The sequence below is a fragment of the Musa acuminata genome, chromosome BXJ2-11, assembly GCF_036884655.1.
Source record: "Musa acuminata AAA Group cultivar baxijiao chromosome BXJ2-11, Cavendish_Baxijiao_AAA, whole genome shotgun sequence".
Classification (NCBI taxonomy): Eukaryota; Viridiplantae; Streptophyta; class Magnoliopsida; order Zingiberales; family Musaceae; genus Musa; species Musa acuminata.
In genome coordinates, this window is record NC_088348.1 from 6,333,635 (window position 1) to 6,346,970 (window position 13,336).

The 13,336-nt window shown below is 41.2% G+C and overlaps 2 protein-coding genes, 1 non-coding gene and 1 pseudogene across 9 annotated transcripts; 1 reads left to right on the plus strand and 3 right to left on the minus strand.

The window, feature by feature from the left end:
* Positions 1-250: 250 nt before the first annotated feature.
* On the minus strand, positions 251-2,320 carry LOC135627866 (transcription factor MYB53-like). Of its 2 annotated transcripts, none has more exons than XM_065134258.1 (4): positions 2,235-2,320; positions 1,894-2,161; positions 1,035-1,814; positions 251-951 (listed from the first exon to the last, which is right to left on the minus strand). In XM_065134258.1, exons 2-4 carry the CDS (start codon positions 2,157-2,159, stop codon positions 924-926), a joined length of 1,074 nt encoding a protein of 357 aa, XP_064990330.1. In that variant the 5' UTR covers positions 2,160-2,161; positions 2,235-2,320; the 3' UTR covers positions 251-923. The 2 variants fall into 2 exon arrangements, with proteins under 2 accessions (XP_064990330.1, XP_064990329.1); XM_065134257.1 differs by having other exon boundaries at positions 252-951; positions 1,894-2,164; positions 2,235-2,312.
* A 4,627-nt stretch (positions 2,321-6,947) lies between these two features.
* On the minus strand, positions 6,948-7,019 carry TRNAD-GUC (transfer RNA aspartic acid (anticodon GUC)). Its single transcript has one exon. It is a non-coding gene; the product is annotated as a tRNA-Asp (tRNA).
* A 185-nt stretch (positions 7,020-7,204) lies between these two features.
* Positions 7,205-8,666, minus strand: LOC103970942 (probable xyloglucan endotransglucosylase/hydrolase protein 30; annotated as a pseudogene).
* A 631-nt stretch (positions 8,667-9,297) lies between these two features.
* Positions 9,298-13,284, plus strand: LOC135627867 (dolichyl-diphosphooligosaccharide--protein glycosyltransferase subunit DAD1). 6 transcript variants are annotated; one of them, XM_065134261.1, is made up of 7 exons: positions 9,307-9,391; positions 10,609-10,760; positions 10,844-10,961; positions 11,114-11,161; positions 12,711-12,798; positions 12,885-12,928; positions 13,003-13,284. In XM_065134261.1, exons 3-7 carry the CDS (start codon positions 10,878-10,880, stop codon positions 13,084-13,086), a joined length of 348 nt encoding a protein of 115 aa, XP_064990333.1. In that variant the 5' UTR covers positions 9,307-9,391; positions 10,609-10,760; positions 10,844-10,877; the 3' UTR covers positions 13,087-13,284. The 6 variants fall into 6 exon arrangements, with proteins under 6 accessions (XP_064990331.1, XP_064990332.1, XP_064990333.1 ...); XM_065134263.1 differs by having other exon boundaries at positions 10,855-10,961; XM_065134262.1 differs by having other exon boundaries at positions 10,609-10,714.
* The last annotated feature ends 52 nt before the right edge of the window (positions 13,285-13,336 follow it).

A 13,336-nucleotide genomic window follows, 5' to 3' on the forward strand; every position in this document is an offset into this window, starting at 1 on the left:
ACATGACTAAGAAAATAAAATAGAATCGATAAAATTGGCTCATAAAACATAAACTCAAGATAATATCCTTATTTATTTATTGCATGGATATCCTTAACCCCATGATTGCACTGTGACACGAATAATTTCAACAAAAGGATCATCTTCTTCATCTCTTGGAATATGTTCTATAGGCTCCTACCACTGTCTCCTCGAGTTCTAAAGAGACGGATTACTCGAACAGGAATCTGACACTTCATCACGTCCTACTCGGTATATTACTTTCTGTTTAGGATGCAATTTACTGACTCGAGTCAAAATCATTTTCATGGTAAGAGATTAGGTAGGAGTACTTAATGGTAAAGTCAACGGCTTGTTGCTAAAGTAACCGAGCAAATGGATGACCTGTTCATTTGGTCAACGGACAAAAGGCCACATAACTTTGAAGATGGATGTTTTGAGGCCAAAAACATTAACCCCAACGTCTCGGAACTCCGAAACTTGAATGGCTGTCTCCTTGTCGCCTTTTATCAAAGTCAAACCTGTCGGCCAATGACCTCGAAAGCTTGTTGCGTGCATGACAACGTCCCCTCTCAGCTTCTTATTTCCTTAACGTAAGATGCAACCTCAACTCCGACCCAACTATATCTTCCTGTCTTTTGGTTACGTGCAGCTCACCAAACGTCTCTGGCTGTCAGCTACTGCATCCTACTCGCTCCTCGGATCACACACCCAACAGAAGTCATGATGATCGAGAACTAAAAATTGTTGCATCTCAAATCTCACATACACTGAATGAGAAAAGAAACCCCTTTTATTCTTTATCTATCTGAACATATGCAGCAGCTTGTACATAAAAAATGATGCAGGAGATGCTATCTGTGACGTACGCTGGTGATGCATATTGCTGGTTTCCTCGTGTGATCGATGAGCTCCTGTGGTCTCTAGGGTGCATCAGGCCATGACATCTGGCTGCAGCGGACGAGGAAAGAAAGAACATGTTATGCATGCGAAGTCGTATGGTGGAGAGGCAAAAGAAGATCTAAGAGTCTTACTCTATGATATCTTTCCAGCCAAAATGACTGTCGAGGTTATCCAACTTCATCAGGTTGTCCCAGCAGGTCTCGAAGGATTCAGAGGCCAGTGTGTTGGTGTACAGGGTATCACTCGATTGGACCAGGTCAATGTTCTTGGTCTCGGAAGAGGCAGAAACCAGTGGATGGGTCGAGCTCGACGCCGGAATGGAACTGGTGCTACTGACGTTGCTGATCTCCGCGCTCGGCTCCTCCGTTCTTGAAGCATCTGATGCTGTAACTGCTGCCGCGTCCGATGGAAAGCTGCACTCGGGTGTAGGCTGCAATCCAATATTGTTCAGGTAGTGACTCAAGATCGAGAGGTTTGGGATCATCGGAATCGAGTTCTGCAGGCTGAGCGAGCCTCCGAGACCGCCCTCGATCTGGCGGCTCAGCTGCAGGAGATCGCTCGGTTGGTAGTTCCCGAGAGGAGGCGACCGGAAGAGGTTCATCAGGTCCATGTTTGGAGTACCGTAGCTGCTGGTTAAGACCTGGATCAGGCTCTGCACCAGCTGCAGCTTGAGCAGGTGCGCGACGTCGGCCTGCAGCTTGAGAGCGTTATCCAAGTGGCTGGCGGTGCCGCCGAGACCACCAGCCGAGAGCAGGTTGGAGAGGCCGGTTAGGAGATTGAGGTTGGTCGCCGGCCGATGCGTCACCGGATCGATACCCATCCGGATGAGCTTCTTCCTTAGGTGCGTGTTCCAGTAGTTCTTGATCTCGTTGTCCGTCCTCCCGGGCAGCTTCGTCGCGATCGAACTCCACCTGCATGCCAACAAGAAACGCACGCGTTCGATCAAGCCCGATGGGAGATGAGTCGATGGAGGAGGTAGCCGGCCTTTACTTGTTTCCGAGCATGGAGTGCAGGTGGATGACGAGCTGCTCTTCCTCCTCCGTGAACTTGCCCCTCCTGATGTCAGGGCGCAGGTAGTTGGTCCACCGCAGCCTGCAGCTCTTGCCGCAGCGGTTGAGGCCGGCAATCTTGGGGATCCGCTGCCAGCTGCCGCGCCCGTGCTTCTCCACGTACTCCACCAGCTTCCGGTCCTCCTCCGGCGTCCACGGCCCCTTCTTTACCCCTCCCGTCTCGTCTCGGTTGGGAGACTTCACCATTGCTGCTGTAATCCAAAGGAGGCCACTGTTGAGTTGGCTGACAAGACATGCATATACAAAAAGATGGAAGCAAACCTAATGGTGGAGAGAATTCCACACAAACAAGGGTTGGAATCTGAACTCTGTTTCAGCTCGGGTTGTGATGGGATTTTATAGAGTTTCCTGCTTACACAAACAAAAGGAGAACAGTGACCAACATCAATAATAAATATTCTCGAACTTGCTTGCCCACATTGATGTATAAACGCATTCATGCTTGTATTTTTTGGCTAGAAACGAGACACGTACTTTAATATGTTCATGCATGCAGACATATCAAATTACTCTCTACCTAGTATATATATATATATATATGGCTATCATATAGCTATAATATTGGAGCTTTGAAGGTGGGGGAGTAAAAGGGCTTTTTGGGGAGGGAGTTCAAGAAGTAGCCCTTCTTTGTGGAATTCCACGTTTGCTGACACGATTGCAGGTGAGTAGCTGAGGATTAGGTTTTGCCATGCCATTTGAAGAGGGGTTTACAGTCAAAGAACTTACTATTTGTTTTCCAAGGGGAATTGGCTCAGAAGAACAACCTGTTCCACTGCTCTGCAGTTTTATTGGGGTTCAAGGATCGAGTTAAATGTTCCTAATGCAGACGCATCCTTTTCACTAGATTTATATACATACATACATACATACATACATACATACATACATACATATATATGTATGTATATGTATATATGTTGGTGACATAAGAATGCATGGTTGTTAAATAATCTGCAATCAACACAAAACAATGTAAAACAATTCCTTAGAAATTAGCTCAAAACAATACAAAGAGTATGTTCGTTATAAACTACTATCACACTACTGATGGTGGGTGTTCACTATATGTATAATTAGCTAATTAATTAAAATAAGAGCAAGGGTGAGAGATCCAAATTCCTGTTGGATTCTCTAGATGACCAACAGATACTCCACCAGTCATCTCTGCAGGCTGAGATCAACTTGCAGTATTCTTTGACATTGCTTGCTTTGATGGGAATGCCTTCATGACCTGGTGTTGTTATGCACGCATGCATGGCTCTTGAGCTCCTCCATGCATCACTACGAGTACAAACCATTTTGTAATGGATGAGCATGAGACACCCCCACCATAATTCATAATAGCTCAGCCCAATCAGAGAGAGAGAGTGTGTGTGTGGCAGAGTAAGATAGTGTGGTGTTTGAATCCCAAGATTCCTTGCATTGTTGAGCAAGAAAGGGATGACTTCGATGAATACATATGGTTCTGATCATTATGTGATGCCAATCTTAAGATAATAGATAGAAAGAGTTCTGATCACTTCTACTTGCTGGAGGCCGAGAAGGAACAGTGATCAGGAGGCATCTTGCAGGAGCAGCAGTCTAATGATGGATGCTCAGATTCATGCATGTTTTGGAGCAAAACTAAGCTCTATCCACAGAAAAAGATTTCATAGTTAAGGAGTTCTAGCGATGGAAGCCATCTTCAAAGGCTGTTTGTTCTTAATGTGTTGGAGTTCAAGAATGTCACTGAGAAGAACAGTGCCAGACAATAACAGGATAAGGAATGTAGAGTGACCGTACTTTGATTTGCAGCAGCAAAGTCTTTAATTTTCCAACCACTTTCTTGCTTGTTCAGCTCAGCCATCAACCAAATCTGAGACTTTTATAATCCACCACCATGATCAAAACAAATTGACTAATTTGTCAAGCCGAGACCGGTATTACTATGATGAGTTTAGTATTTGGATGAAGCAACATGCCACTTTTTTGCAGAAATATTTTGAGTCATTTTCATGTTAGTTGTGCCACCATTAATCAAACATTTGCCATCTAACTTTGATAATTCAGTAGCTTTTGTAGATTTTATTAGATCTTTTTTTTTTCTTTTTCTTTTCGGTCACCATTGTCGTCACCCATCAGCATCATGAATCATAAAATGAGGAAGCAGTGTCTGCATTCCTTCCTCCTCCTTGATCTCAGTGTTTAGTTAGGCTCCCTTCACCAAACAAGTTGTTAAGTACAAGAGTCTTTTAATGCCCATCATGCTTACTGGTCCAAGCTATGGCCACTTGCAATAATAAACACACAAAGGGATTCACAATGCATCAATGCCATTTCTATAGAAATCTTGTCTCATGACATGGTATTCACAATCATTCTGTTACATGTTAAATCTTAATAAATCCATATCTTGTGTCCAATTAGAAGAAGTTTGCATATGTTTGAACAAAAGCAAGAGGATGTAATTTTGTGACACAAAGACTGATAGACTTTTAAATTCTTCTTGGTTTCTTGTTGTGGTGTGTAAATTCTGTTGAAGCAGTGACTTCCTACATTACAGGTTGTTTTGTAGAATGCTTCAACCTTCAACATTACAGGTAGTGTTATGATGTTATTGTTGTAAACAACATTTTTTTTAGGAAGAGAAATTGTTGTTTACCGACAAAATCCTTCTTAATCTGCTACTTCTCAGTATCTACTCCACCATCTTTTAAAAAATTGTTTAGAAAAAACATATTACAGGGCAGTAAAACCCGATCTGTCGGAGAAAAAAAAAAAGTAAACAAAAGTTGTTTTACTTTAATTTTAAAGAGTGAAAAAATGTAATTTTGAAGCAAGTAAATTTTTATGCTATTCACTCAATTTTAGAGTCATGATTGGCAAAAAAATCTTGAGTTCATGTGTCATCATTCTCTTGGAAACAATAGTCACTCATTGGTAGTCTTAGAATATTCCAGTTGCCAAAAACAAAAGCAAGCTTGTTTTTTATTTGTCTCCTTCCCCATTGATGGGGTTATCTTATTCTTTTGTTTTCTTTTTATGGTAGGTTGAAACACAAAAAGGCTTATCTTGGCAATCATGGATGAGATAAATGAATCCTCTTCAGTAGGTCTCCATCAGATAAAGCCTTCCTGTATATACAAAAGCTGCTCTGATTAAGATGTTTTCTGTTCAGAATTCAACAGATTATTATTATACACATCCTTAAGCACAATCAGCAATTAATAAGTCAACCTGAAATGAGCAATTCTTTACATCTTGTGGAGTAAAATTATACTGAAGCAAGCTAGTAATTTATTCAAAACAGGGGAACTGCAGTGGAAAAGGACTGTCTTAATTATGCTGCAGCTTTGACCACTTCTCTGGTTCATCAATGGCACTGTTTCTAGAAGTAGAAGAAAACTCAGATTTCATAGATTTGACTTGCATAATAAATGTTGTTGTTAGGTAAGAATTGGTTGAGAATTGGTGTCATCAAGTTCAAACTTCAAAAGAAGGGAGATATGTCAATTCTTTCCCTCAAAAGTAAATGTGGAATGCCTTCCTTGATTGACTTCAGATTGATAACATTGTCAGTTTGAGGATCTCTTCATGATGCACATCAACTGAAAGAACTGTTGTGTTACATTCTTTGGCACATCATATCATATGAACCCTGAAAACATTTCCCCTTTGGAGTGCTTGATAGACTGTAGTCTTGATTAATATGTGCAGTTCTTGCTTTATCTAGTCTCAGGAGTATTTTGGACAATTGTACAAATGGAAAATGATCTGCTTCTAGGGTTTCTACCTTCAGTGGTTTTGATAAAAGATGATAAATATAGTTATTCACAAATTATTATCATCAAGAAATTTAATTTCTACCCTCTTCTTGCAGTATGATCCTGCAATTTGGATCCTGTTTCATGGTATGATTTGGTTTCTAACTTGCTATCTTCACTGCAGCACAAAGAGAGACAAAATAGTGATTCACAATAATTACTAGTATGCAAGGTTTAATGATAAGAACTAAGCTTTGGCTTCACAATTACATTTCATATTATATTAATACAAAATATAAGTCCAGTTAGATAGAACAACAAAACCTTAGTATATATATACTGTATGATATCTGTCAGTAAGCTATAATCTCATGCATCCAACCTTAAGAAGAGACAAAGACTCTGAGTTTGAGAAATTGCTATAGTATGCATATTTTTGGTTTCTATTCAAATGATGCCACCAGATTAAATGTAAATAGCTTGATTGATATCCACAGTGTCATGCATAGTTCTGCTATTCTTCTCAATCACCAGAATGCATGACTCACTGCAATTTTTTGTTGCTGTTGTGCAACCTAGATATCCAAATCAAGTGGTAAACTAGCTAAGCCAAGTGATGCCTTAAGCTGTTATCCTTAGGAACAAGCTTTGTCTTCAAGTCTCTTGGGTCACTGTTTGAACATACTTGGTATGGAATACCACAGTACTTACATTAACAAAGTGGCATTCATCATGCTAATTCAATCTGAAAACTGAGAGATTAGCACTAAACTTTTGGGTTCCTGTAATGATGGGAGTAGGAGCCTTGCATGGAGGGGGGATATGTGCTGATGGAGTTTTTATGTGACCATCAAGCCAGAGTAGTAATCAAAGACAAAATACTACCAGCTTTTATGCTCTTTGATCTCCTACCAACTGATGTGATGACCAACAGCAAATGTATGCTGTTCAACAGAAGCTTGGCACCAGCTTCATTTACATGGATTCTTTTGTATCATAGTAAAATAAGAGAGAGAGAGTTGTTTGAGGAGAATCTTAAATCTCATAATTCTTGAGAGTATATATATCTCTTCCCAAAAAAATATTATTTATATGATTGAATGCTTGATGGGAATAGTGTATATAACCAAAATGTTCTTATATATATATATATATATATATAAATTGGGGTAAAAAAAAGGTGTCAATTAAAATAAGATGGGGAAGCAATTATTTTGCGCATAAAACATATCGCCGTTGCCGGGGATCGAACCCGGGTCACCCGCGTGACAGGCGGGAATACTCACCACTATACTACAACGACTTGGTGATTCAACTAATATTTAATCTTTATTTAGTTAATTTTACATTCGTTTACTACTAAGATTCCATATTCCAATTAATATTATGATTATAGTGGCAAATTATCATATGAAACAAACATTATTATCCAACCAATATCTATTCCAGCAAACCATACCCAAAGTTTAATTTCCGTGAACCACTGTCTTACTCCATCGACAGCATCCTCACATAATCCGCCTGTCTCCGGTGCCTCACCCGCCGCCGGTGTCCCGTCTCGCCAAACCTCCTCCTCTCAGACTCCACCACATTGCAATCCGGTAACGTCACCGGTTACCGCAGCTTGTCGTAGCAGAACGAATAGCTCATGTAGCGCAGGCGGAACGCGCGCATCTCCCGCTGCTTCTTCGGCGTCACGACTGCGGCCATCGCGGTGCAGTTGGCGGCGGCGCCGGGGACCTGCTGGATAGGGTCCAGGCAGCAGCGGAGGAGGGCGAGGTCGGAGAACTCCGCTACGAAGGGCGCGCGGTCGTAGTCCACCTTGTACCTGCCGCCGGAGGTGGCCCAGTCGGACGCATCCCAGATCGTGGCGTAGATCGACATGGGTTTCGACGGGTAGTCGCCGCTCATGGCGTCGCATCTGCCGACCTCCCGGGTCGGTGTGCCGTCGATGGAGAAGCTGTGGAGCGAGAGAGGAATAAGTGAAAGACGACATCGCTGAGCTCGAATGTGGCTTCAGTGAAGTCAGAGCTTACATAATACTGTGAGCGGTCCAAAGGATGGAGTAGCGGTGGAACTCCTTGGTGGGGTCGAAGGGGAGGAGGTAGCGCTCCTCGCGGCCGCCGCCGATGCTGCCGTTGCCGTACACGTTGGTCTGCACCCTCCATTCCTCGCCATGTACGTTGCCCAGGAACTCGAAGTCAAGCTCGTCGTGCGTCTTCTCGAACACGTCCCCATTCGATGTCTTCATCACCCAACGAGACAAAAACGACAATTAGTCATCGGCGCTTCAGAAGCATTGATCTTTAAATTAGATTGGATTTATTAATTAGATTTTATTTTTATTTCCTGTGCATAAAAAGTTAAATAAATATTAGAAGAAGGAAAATAAACAGACAACGACGACTGGTCTCGGTTGGCGATCAAACAGAAGAAGCCGTGAGTACGAAGTGGGCCGAAGACTACGCCGCACTTCCCGCCGTAATCATGAGAAGATCTGAATAAATATACGAAAAATAAAAGAAAACGACGTGAAATTACAGTCGTTTCTATTCGTTGAACTTCAAGAAACGTTTCATTTTTGGACGTGGATGGATGGATGGAAGGCAGTAAGAACACACGTAGAAGGCGACGACGACGCCGGCGGTGTAGCCCTGCGGCAACTTGATGGAGGCGCTGAAGAGTCCGTGGTGGTACGTGGCCGTCGATATGAATCCCGAACCTAAACGACGTGGAGAAGAAGGACCGCCATTAGTGCATGACAAGCGCAGCAGGCAGCGGCGGGTGGCGGTTGATTACCGGAGGAGCGGTCGACGAGTAGCTTGAGGCTTCTGCCGTCGCCGGAACGCACGAGATTGGCCTTGCCGAAGAGCGTCGTCACGTCGAGGGCCGCCGCGACGACGGACGTGACTGTGAGGATGGCCAACACAAAGAGGAGTCCTCCGTCCATCTGCACGCTGTTTCAGAGGAAGAATCGAAGCGCGAGTGAGAGAAGAAGAGGAGGAAAAGCGGAGCGTCGTTACATGTACGTAACACAGGCAGGCATTTACTTTGGAGATTGGGATGAGGAAGGAACAAAGGAGGAGGTCGTGTAATACGCTGGCAAGCATTAATGCCCGTGCCATGACATGACAACGTCTAAATTGCCTTCCCATCAGTTGTTTCCATTGGCATTCTCGTGCCATTAGCACTTCTCCTATTGGCTGAGTGATCTAAGTATTGTAGTTTGATGTTTAGTATTTATCTATCCTCTCTAATCTAAACAAAGAGAAGGAAGTGCTAATGGTTCAATGTCCTTTGGTGATGTTAGTGTCCCAAAATTTGCAGCCTTCACAGGGTCATGGAATTGCATGGTGATTCCTTATTCTTCCTAACAGGAGAAGCTATATATATATATATATATATATATATATATATTCGTTTCACGTGCAACACGCGTGGCATCGTTAAAGAGTGAAGTGAAATATTACCATCTTGACGATTACCTGCTTTCTGATTGGGCCCACAAAGCCACGTAGATTCGTCAAATCATCGACCGGGTACAACGGAGAGGTTTATAACAGACGGGCTGATAAAGAATGCTTGTTTCTCCGGATATAAACCCTTGTGCTTCGCTTCGGCGTCGACGGCGGAGAGAAGGCGCGGCCGGTGTCCATCTGCGCTCACTCGTCTCGGGTTCGTCTCTTGATTTCTTCCCTTCTCCGTCGTCTTCCTTTCCTTTCATTGTATTTCTTGAAGTTTGTTTTGGATCTTTGCATCTCATCCGGTTGTTCTTTTTGGATCTACAAAGAATGATAATTCTGATGGAACGATTTCCTTTCTTGTTGGCCGCCAAGACCCGATCGGTTGGAGTCCTAATGCTAATAACTTGTATCTTTGAGAGGGTTTAGTCCACCGTTGTTCGATGTGATTTCTTGCGACGGCAGATCTACTCGCGTTTTTTTTATTCTTCTCTTTCTTGTGTGTATTTTGTGTGTATTTTTGTGTCTCAACTGGTTATTCTTTTTTGGATCTTTAAAGAACGATTATTCTGATGGCATAGTTATATTCGTCGTCTATATTTTGGGTCGCCCAAGTCCTTATCGTTTGGGTTTTAGGGCTGATAACTTGTAGTCTTGAGAGGGTTTGTTCTACCATCTGTCGATGCGATTTCTTGCGATGATTGATCTACTGACTGGTTCTTTGTTGTTGCTGCTGCTCCTCCACGAACCTTGAGAAAGTTGCATAATCCTTTGTGAGATGAAGGGGGTCGGTGCTGCCAAAATAGGAAGAGGAATTTGTATGGCCGATATGACTCAGAATTTGTAGTAAATGAAATGATAGACTCAAATGGTCGGTAAGCAACAAAAGATCGTGGTATTCACTAACGTGGGTTTTGAAAGAATAAATGAGGGTATGCCAATCAATTCTCGTAGAACGATGTTGGGAGGTGTAATGGGCTATTTTTGGTGTAATTGGATTTATGAGTTTGACTAGAATGATGTTTTTCATTTTCATTTATATTAGGTTGGTGGATTGTCATGCAAGATTAGCTTGTGGAGGGGTAGATCAATCATCAGTTGATGTTAATCAAATCTAGGGCTTATCTTATAACTCATTTAAATTTTTAAGAGTACTTAAATTTGCTAAGATAAGTGTTTTATCATGATCGGAAACCAAGAAGATTGTTTGCAGAATACAATAAGAAAGACGGTGGAGACAAATTGGATTAGTGGCCCAGTGGATGCTCTCATTTGATTAGTGAGATTTCCCCTAAGGTTTGAGATGTGAATAGACCCCAAACAATTGGAACTTATGGCTTGTTGCTGTATAAAGTTTCTTATACTTTTGTTGCATGATTTTTCTGTCTGAACTCTAGAGGATCTCATTAGGTTCTTTGCCTTTTGTTCCAGTGAGCAGCAAGCGTAAGAACGTTCATAGCCTTCTAGGCCTTGTGTTAGACTGTGGTACATGATTGTGAATATTGTTCGATTGACCAACCAATTTTCTTCCGGCGTGGTAGACATTTCTTGTGAACCCCAAGTGTTTGTGAACTTCTTTGCGAGTACATTTTTCATATCTTCCTTCTATGTCAGTGTTATTTTCTTTTCATATTTTAGTGAAAAACTGTCAATGTGTCTTGTTTAGTCTGTTTTCAGATTGAGGAAAGCAAGAGTTGATAATGGCAAAGTCAAATGCAAGTGATGCCCAAGCTCTCATTCGTTCACTGCGCTCAGCTTATGCTGCCACGCCAACCAATCTCAAAGTATTTATTTTTTCCTCTATGCACTTGTGTGTGTGCCCTTGTAGAATTGCCACTTCATTTTCTAGTAGGGCCAACTTGGTTTCTTTTTTGATGAAGTAATGAGGGTTAAGCTACATTTGACTTTTTTTCTCCATGTTTATGCATATCTGCAGATTATTGATCTATATGTGGTTTTTGCAATCGCCACAGCAATTATTCAGGTAAGAATTTGCAGTTCTTTCTGTCGTGATTTGCTTACTCTACCAATGTGTCTTATTATGACAAGAGAAACATTGTTGACTCTTTGGTTTTATTCATTTAGCTCATAGTTTTCTTTCTCCTAAAACAAACTAGATTTTATTTATGGAACTTGTATGCTTCTCATTTAAGGCTTGGAGCTTGTACCAGATAATTTTTTTTATTGAAAATGTCGGAGTAATTATTGGCAACGAAAGAAGAGTATGTTGACTTTTCAAGAGATTCTTGGGAATTTTAGGGGAGTTTATTTTGGCAAATTACTTCTTCCATATGTCCAATTGACATGCTGAGCAGCGTTTGTTCTAGATTTTTGAAATTTTTAGGCCATATGCATATGAGTTTTCAATACAATAAATCTTTGTTTGATCATTATTTTATGATAGTTAAATACAATAAAGAAATATGAGAAGACATAAAAGTCCATGTGAAATAGATGCTTTATCATTTATCTTTTGGTGATTTTTGAAGTTGATAATTTGGTGGCATTAATTCATTTACAAGGAAGCTTAAATATAATATGCCCTCATTGGTTTCTGACTCCATTTAAATTCAAGTAATCAAATTCCTAGATAGTTTTAGCTTTTAAGCATCCAGGGCCCTGAGAGATTTGGATATTTGTGTGATCATCGGATACTCTTGAGATTAAAAGTAAAGTTTTATAAGAAAGTTATGAGACCAATAATACTTTATGAATATGAGTGTTTGTGAAAATTTTATTAAGTTTATTTTAATATCGATTACATTGATATGGAGAAGTTATGATGAGGAACAGATAGGTGGAATTTATAGTCAATAAGTTAATCATGTGTATGCAATGCCATCTAAACTCTCGAGTAGCAATATGAAATCTGCAAGAATATCAGTGTTGTCATGAGACATCTAGGCGTTTAAGTGAGCTGAGGCACCCCCTCTTCCTTTGCTCTTCCCTTTCCCTCTTCTCTCCTTCTTTCCATCTGCCATTATATCCCTTGTCTGCTCTCCTCCTCTGTTGTGACCTACTCTCCATAGTTCACTGTCGACATCATCTTTTGCCGCCCTCCCACTTTCTTTTCTTTTCTCCTCATGTCTTCAGCCAGCAGTCAGTACCACTACCGCCCTACCTCTTTCCTTTTTTTCTCTCCTATAGACGGCTAGATGAATGTATTTTGGTGTTTTTGCAATAATCATCTTGCACATGTAATAATAATCCTTAAGAATTCTTGTTTGAATGATTATCTTTATCCTTTGATGTACCTTACATATTTTTTTGTAAGATAAACATTTTGTTTTGCTTAGGAGAGCACCTAGAATCTTGGGCAATAAGGGATATTGGCACCTTGAATGCCTCAAAACATAATTTAACTGTTTATCCATGGAAGGGGGTGGTGACTCAGGAGAGAGTCACATGTCATTCTAATTATGTTTATCCTCATATGATGATGATGATGCTAATGGACTAGGAAGAATGCATGTGTTTTGGTGACTAAATTGTGATTTAGAAAATGTATTTTGTAAAATTTGTATGCAACACAGGTTGTATACATGGGAATAGTTGGATCATTTCCCTTCAACTCTTTCCTCTCTGGTGTTTTGTCCTGTGTGGGGACAGCAGTACTGGCTGGTAAGGGGCAACACCACACCACTCCTTTAATTCGAGGTTTGGACTGCATTTGGATCATTAAATAAATGCTTTGTTTGATAATGCAGTTTGTCTCCGCATTCAAGTCAACAAAGAGAACAAGGAGTTTAAGGTGAACACTAACAGCCCCTCAGGGTTTCTCTTTTGAATAGCGTTCGTTATTATTAACAAGAACAAGGGCTGCAGGATTTACCTCCTGAACGGGCTTTCGCTGATTTTGTTCTCTGCAATCTGGTACTCCACCTGGTGATCATGAACTTCCTCGGCTAGCTAGTAGCACTTCCAAGGACTCTCTCTCTCTCTCTCTCTCTCTCTCTCTTTACTGGACCAAAATTTATGACCTCCTTAGCCATGCATGCTTCATGTTGCAATTACAAAGTTTCTGTATTGGACCAAAATTTACAAGTACTCTGGTGGTGTTGTTAGTGCTTTTGTTAGAACATTAAGAATATAGATTATTATTCTTCACCTTTAAGAATATAAGAAATGGCGGTACTTTGATGTGATGCGTCTACGGCTG

Coding starts and splice junctions, on each gene's coding strand:
- LOC135627866 (XM_065134258.1), bottom strand. CDS start 2,159: ATGGTGAAGTCTCCCAACCGAGACGAGACGGGAGGGGTAAAGAAGGGG. Junction 1,815..1,893: donor CACTCCATGCTCGGAAACAA/GTAAAGGCCGGC, acceptor GTTGGCATGCAG/GTGGAGTTCGATCGCGACGA. Junction 952..1,034: donor GGCTGGAAAGATATCATAGA/GTAAGACTCTTA, acceptor CGTCCGCTGCAG/CCAGATGTCATGGCCTGATG.
- LOC135627867 (XM_065134259.1), top strand. CDS start 10,878: ATGGCAAAGTCAAATGCAAGTGATGCCCAAGCTCTCATTCGTTCACTG. Junction 10,962..11,113: donor CCACGCCAACCAATCTCAAA/GTATTTATTTTT, acceptor GCATATCTGCAG/ATTATTGATCTATATGTGGT. Junction 12,799..12,884: donor GGGGACAGCAGTACTGGCTG/GTAAGGGGCAAC, acceptor TTGATAATGCAG/TTTGTCTCCGCATTCAAGTC.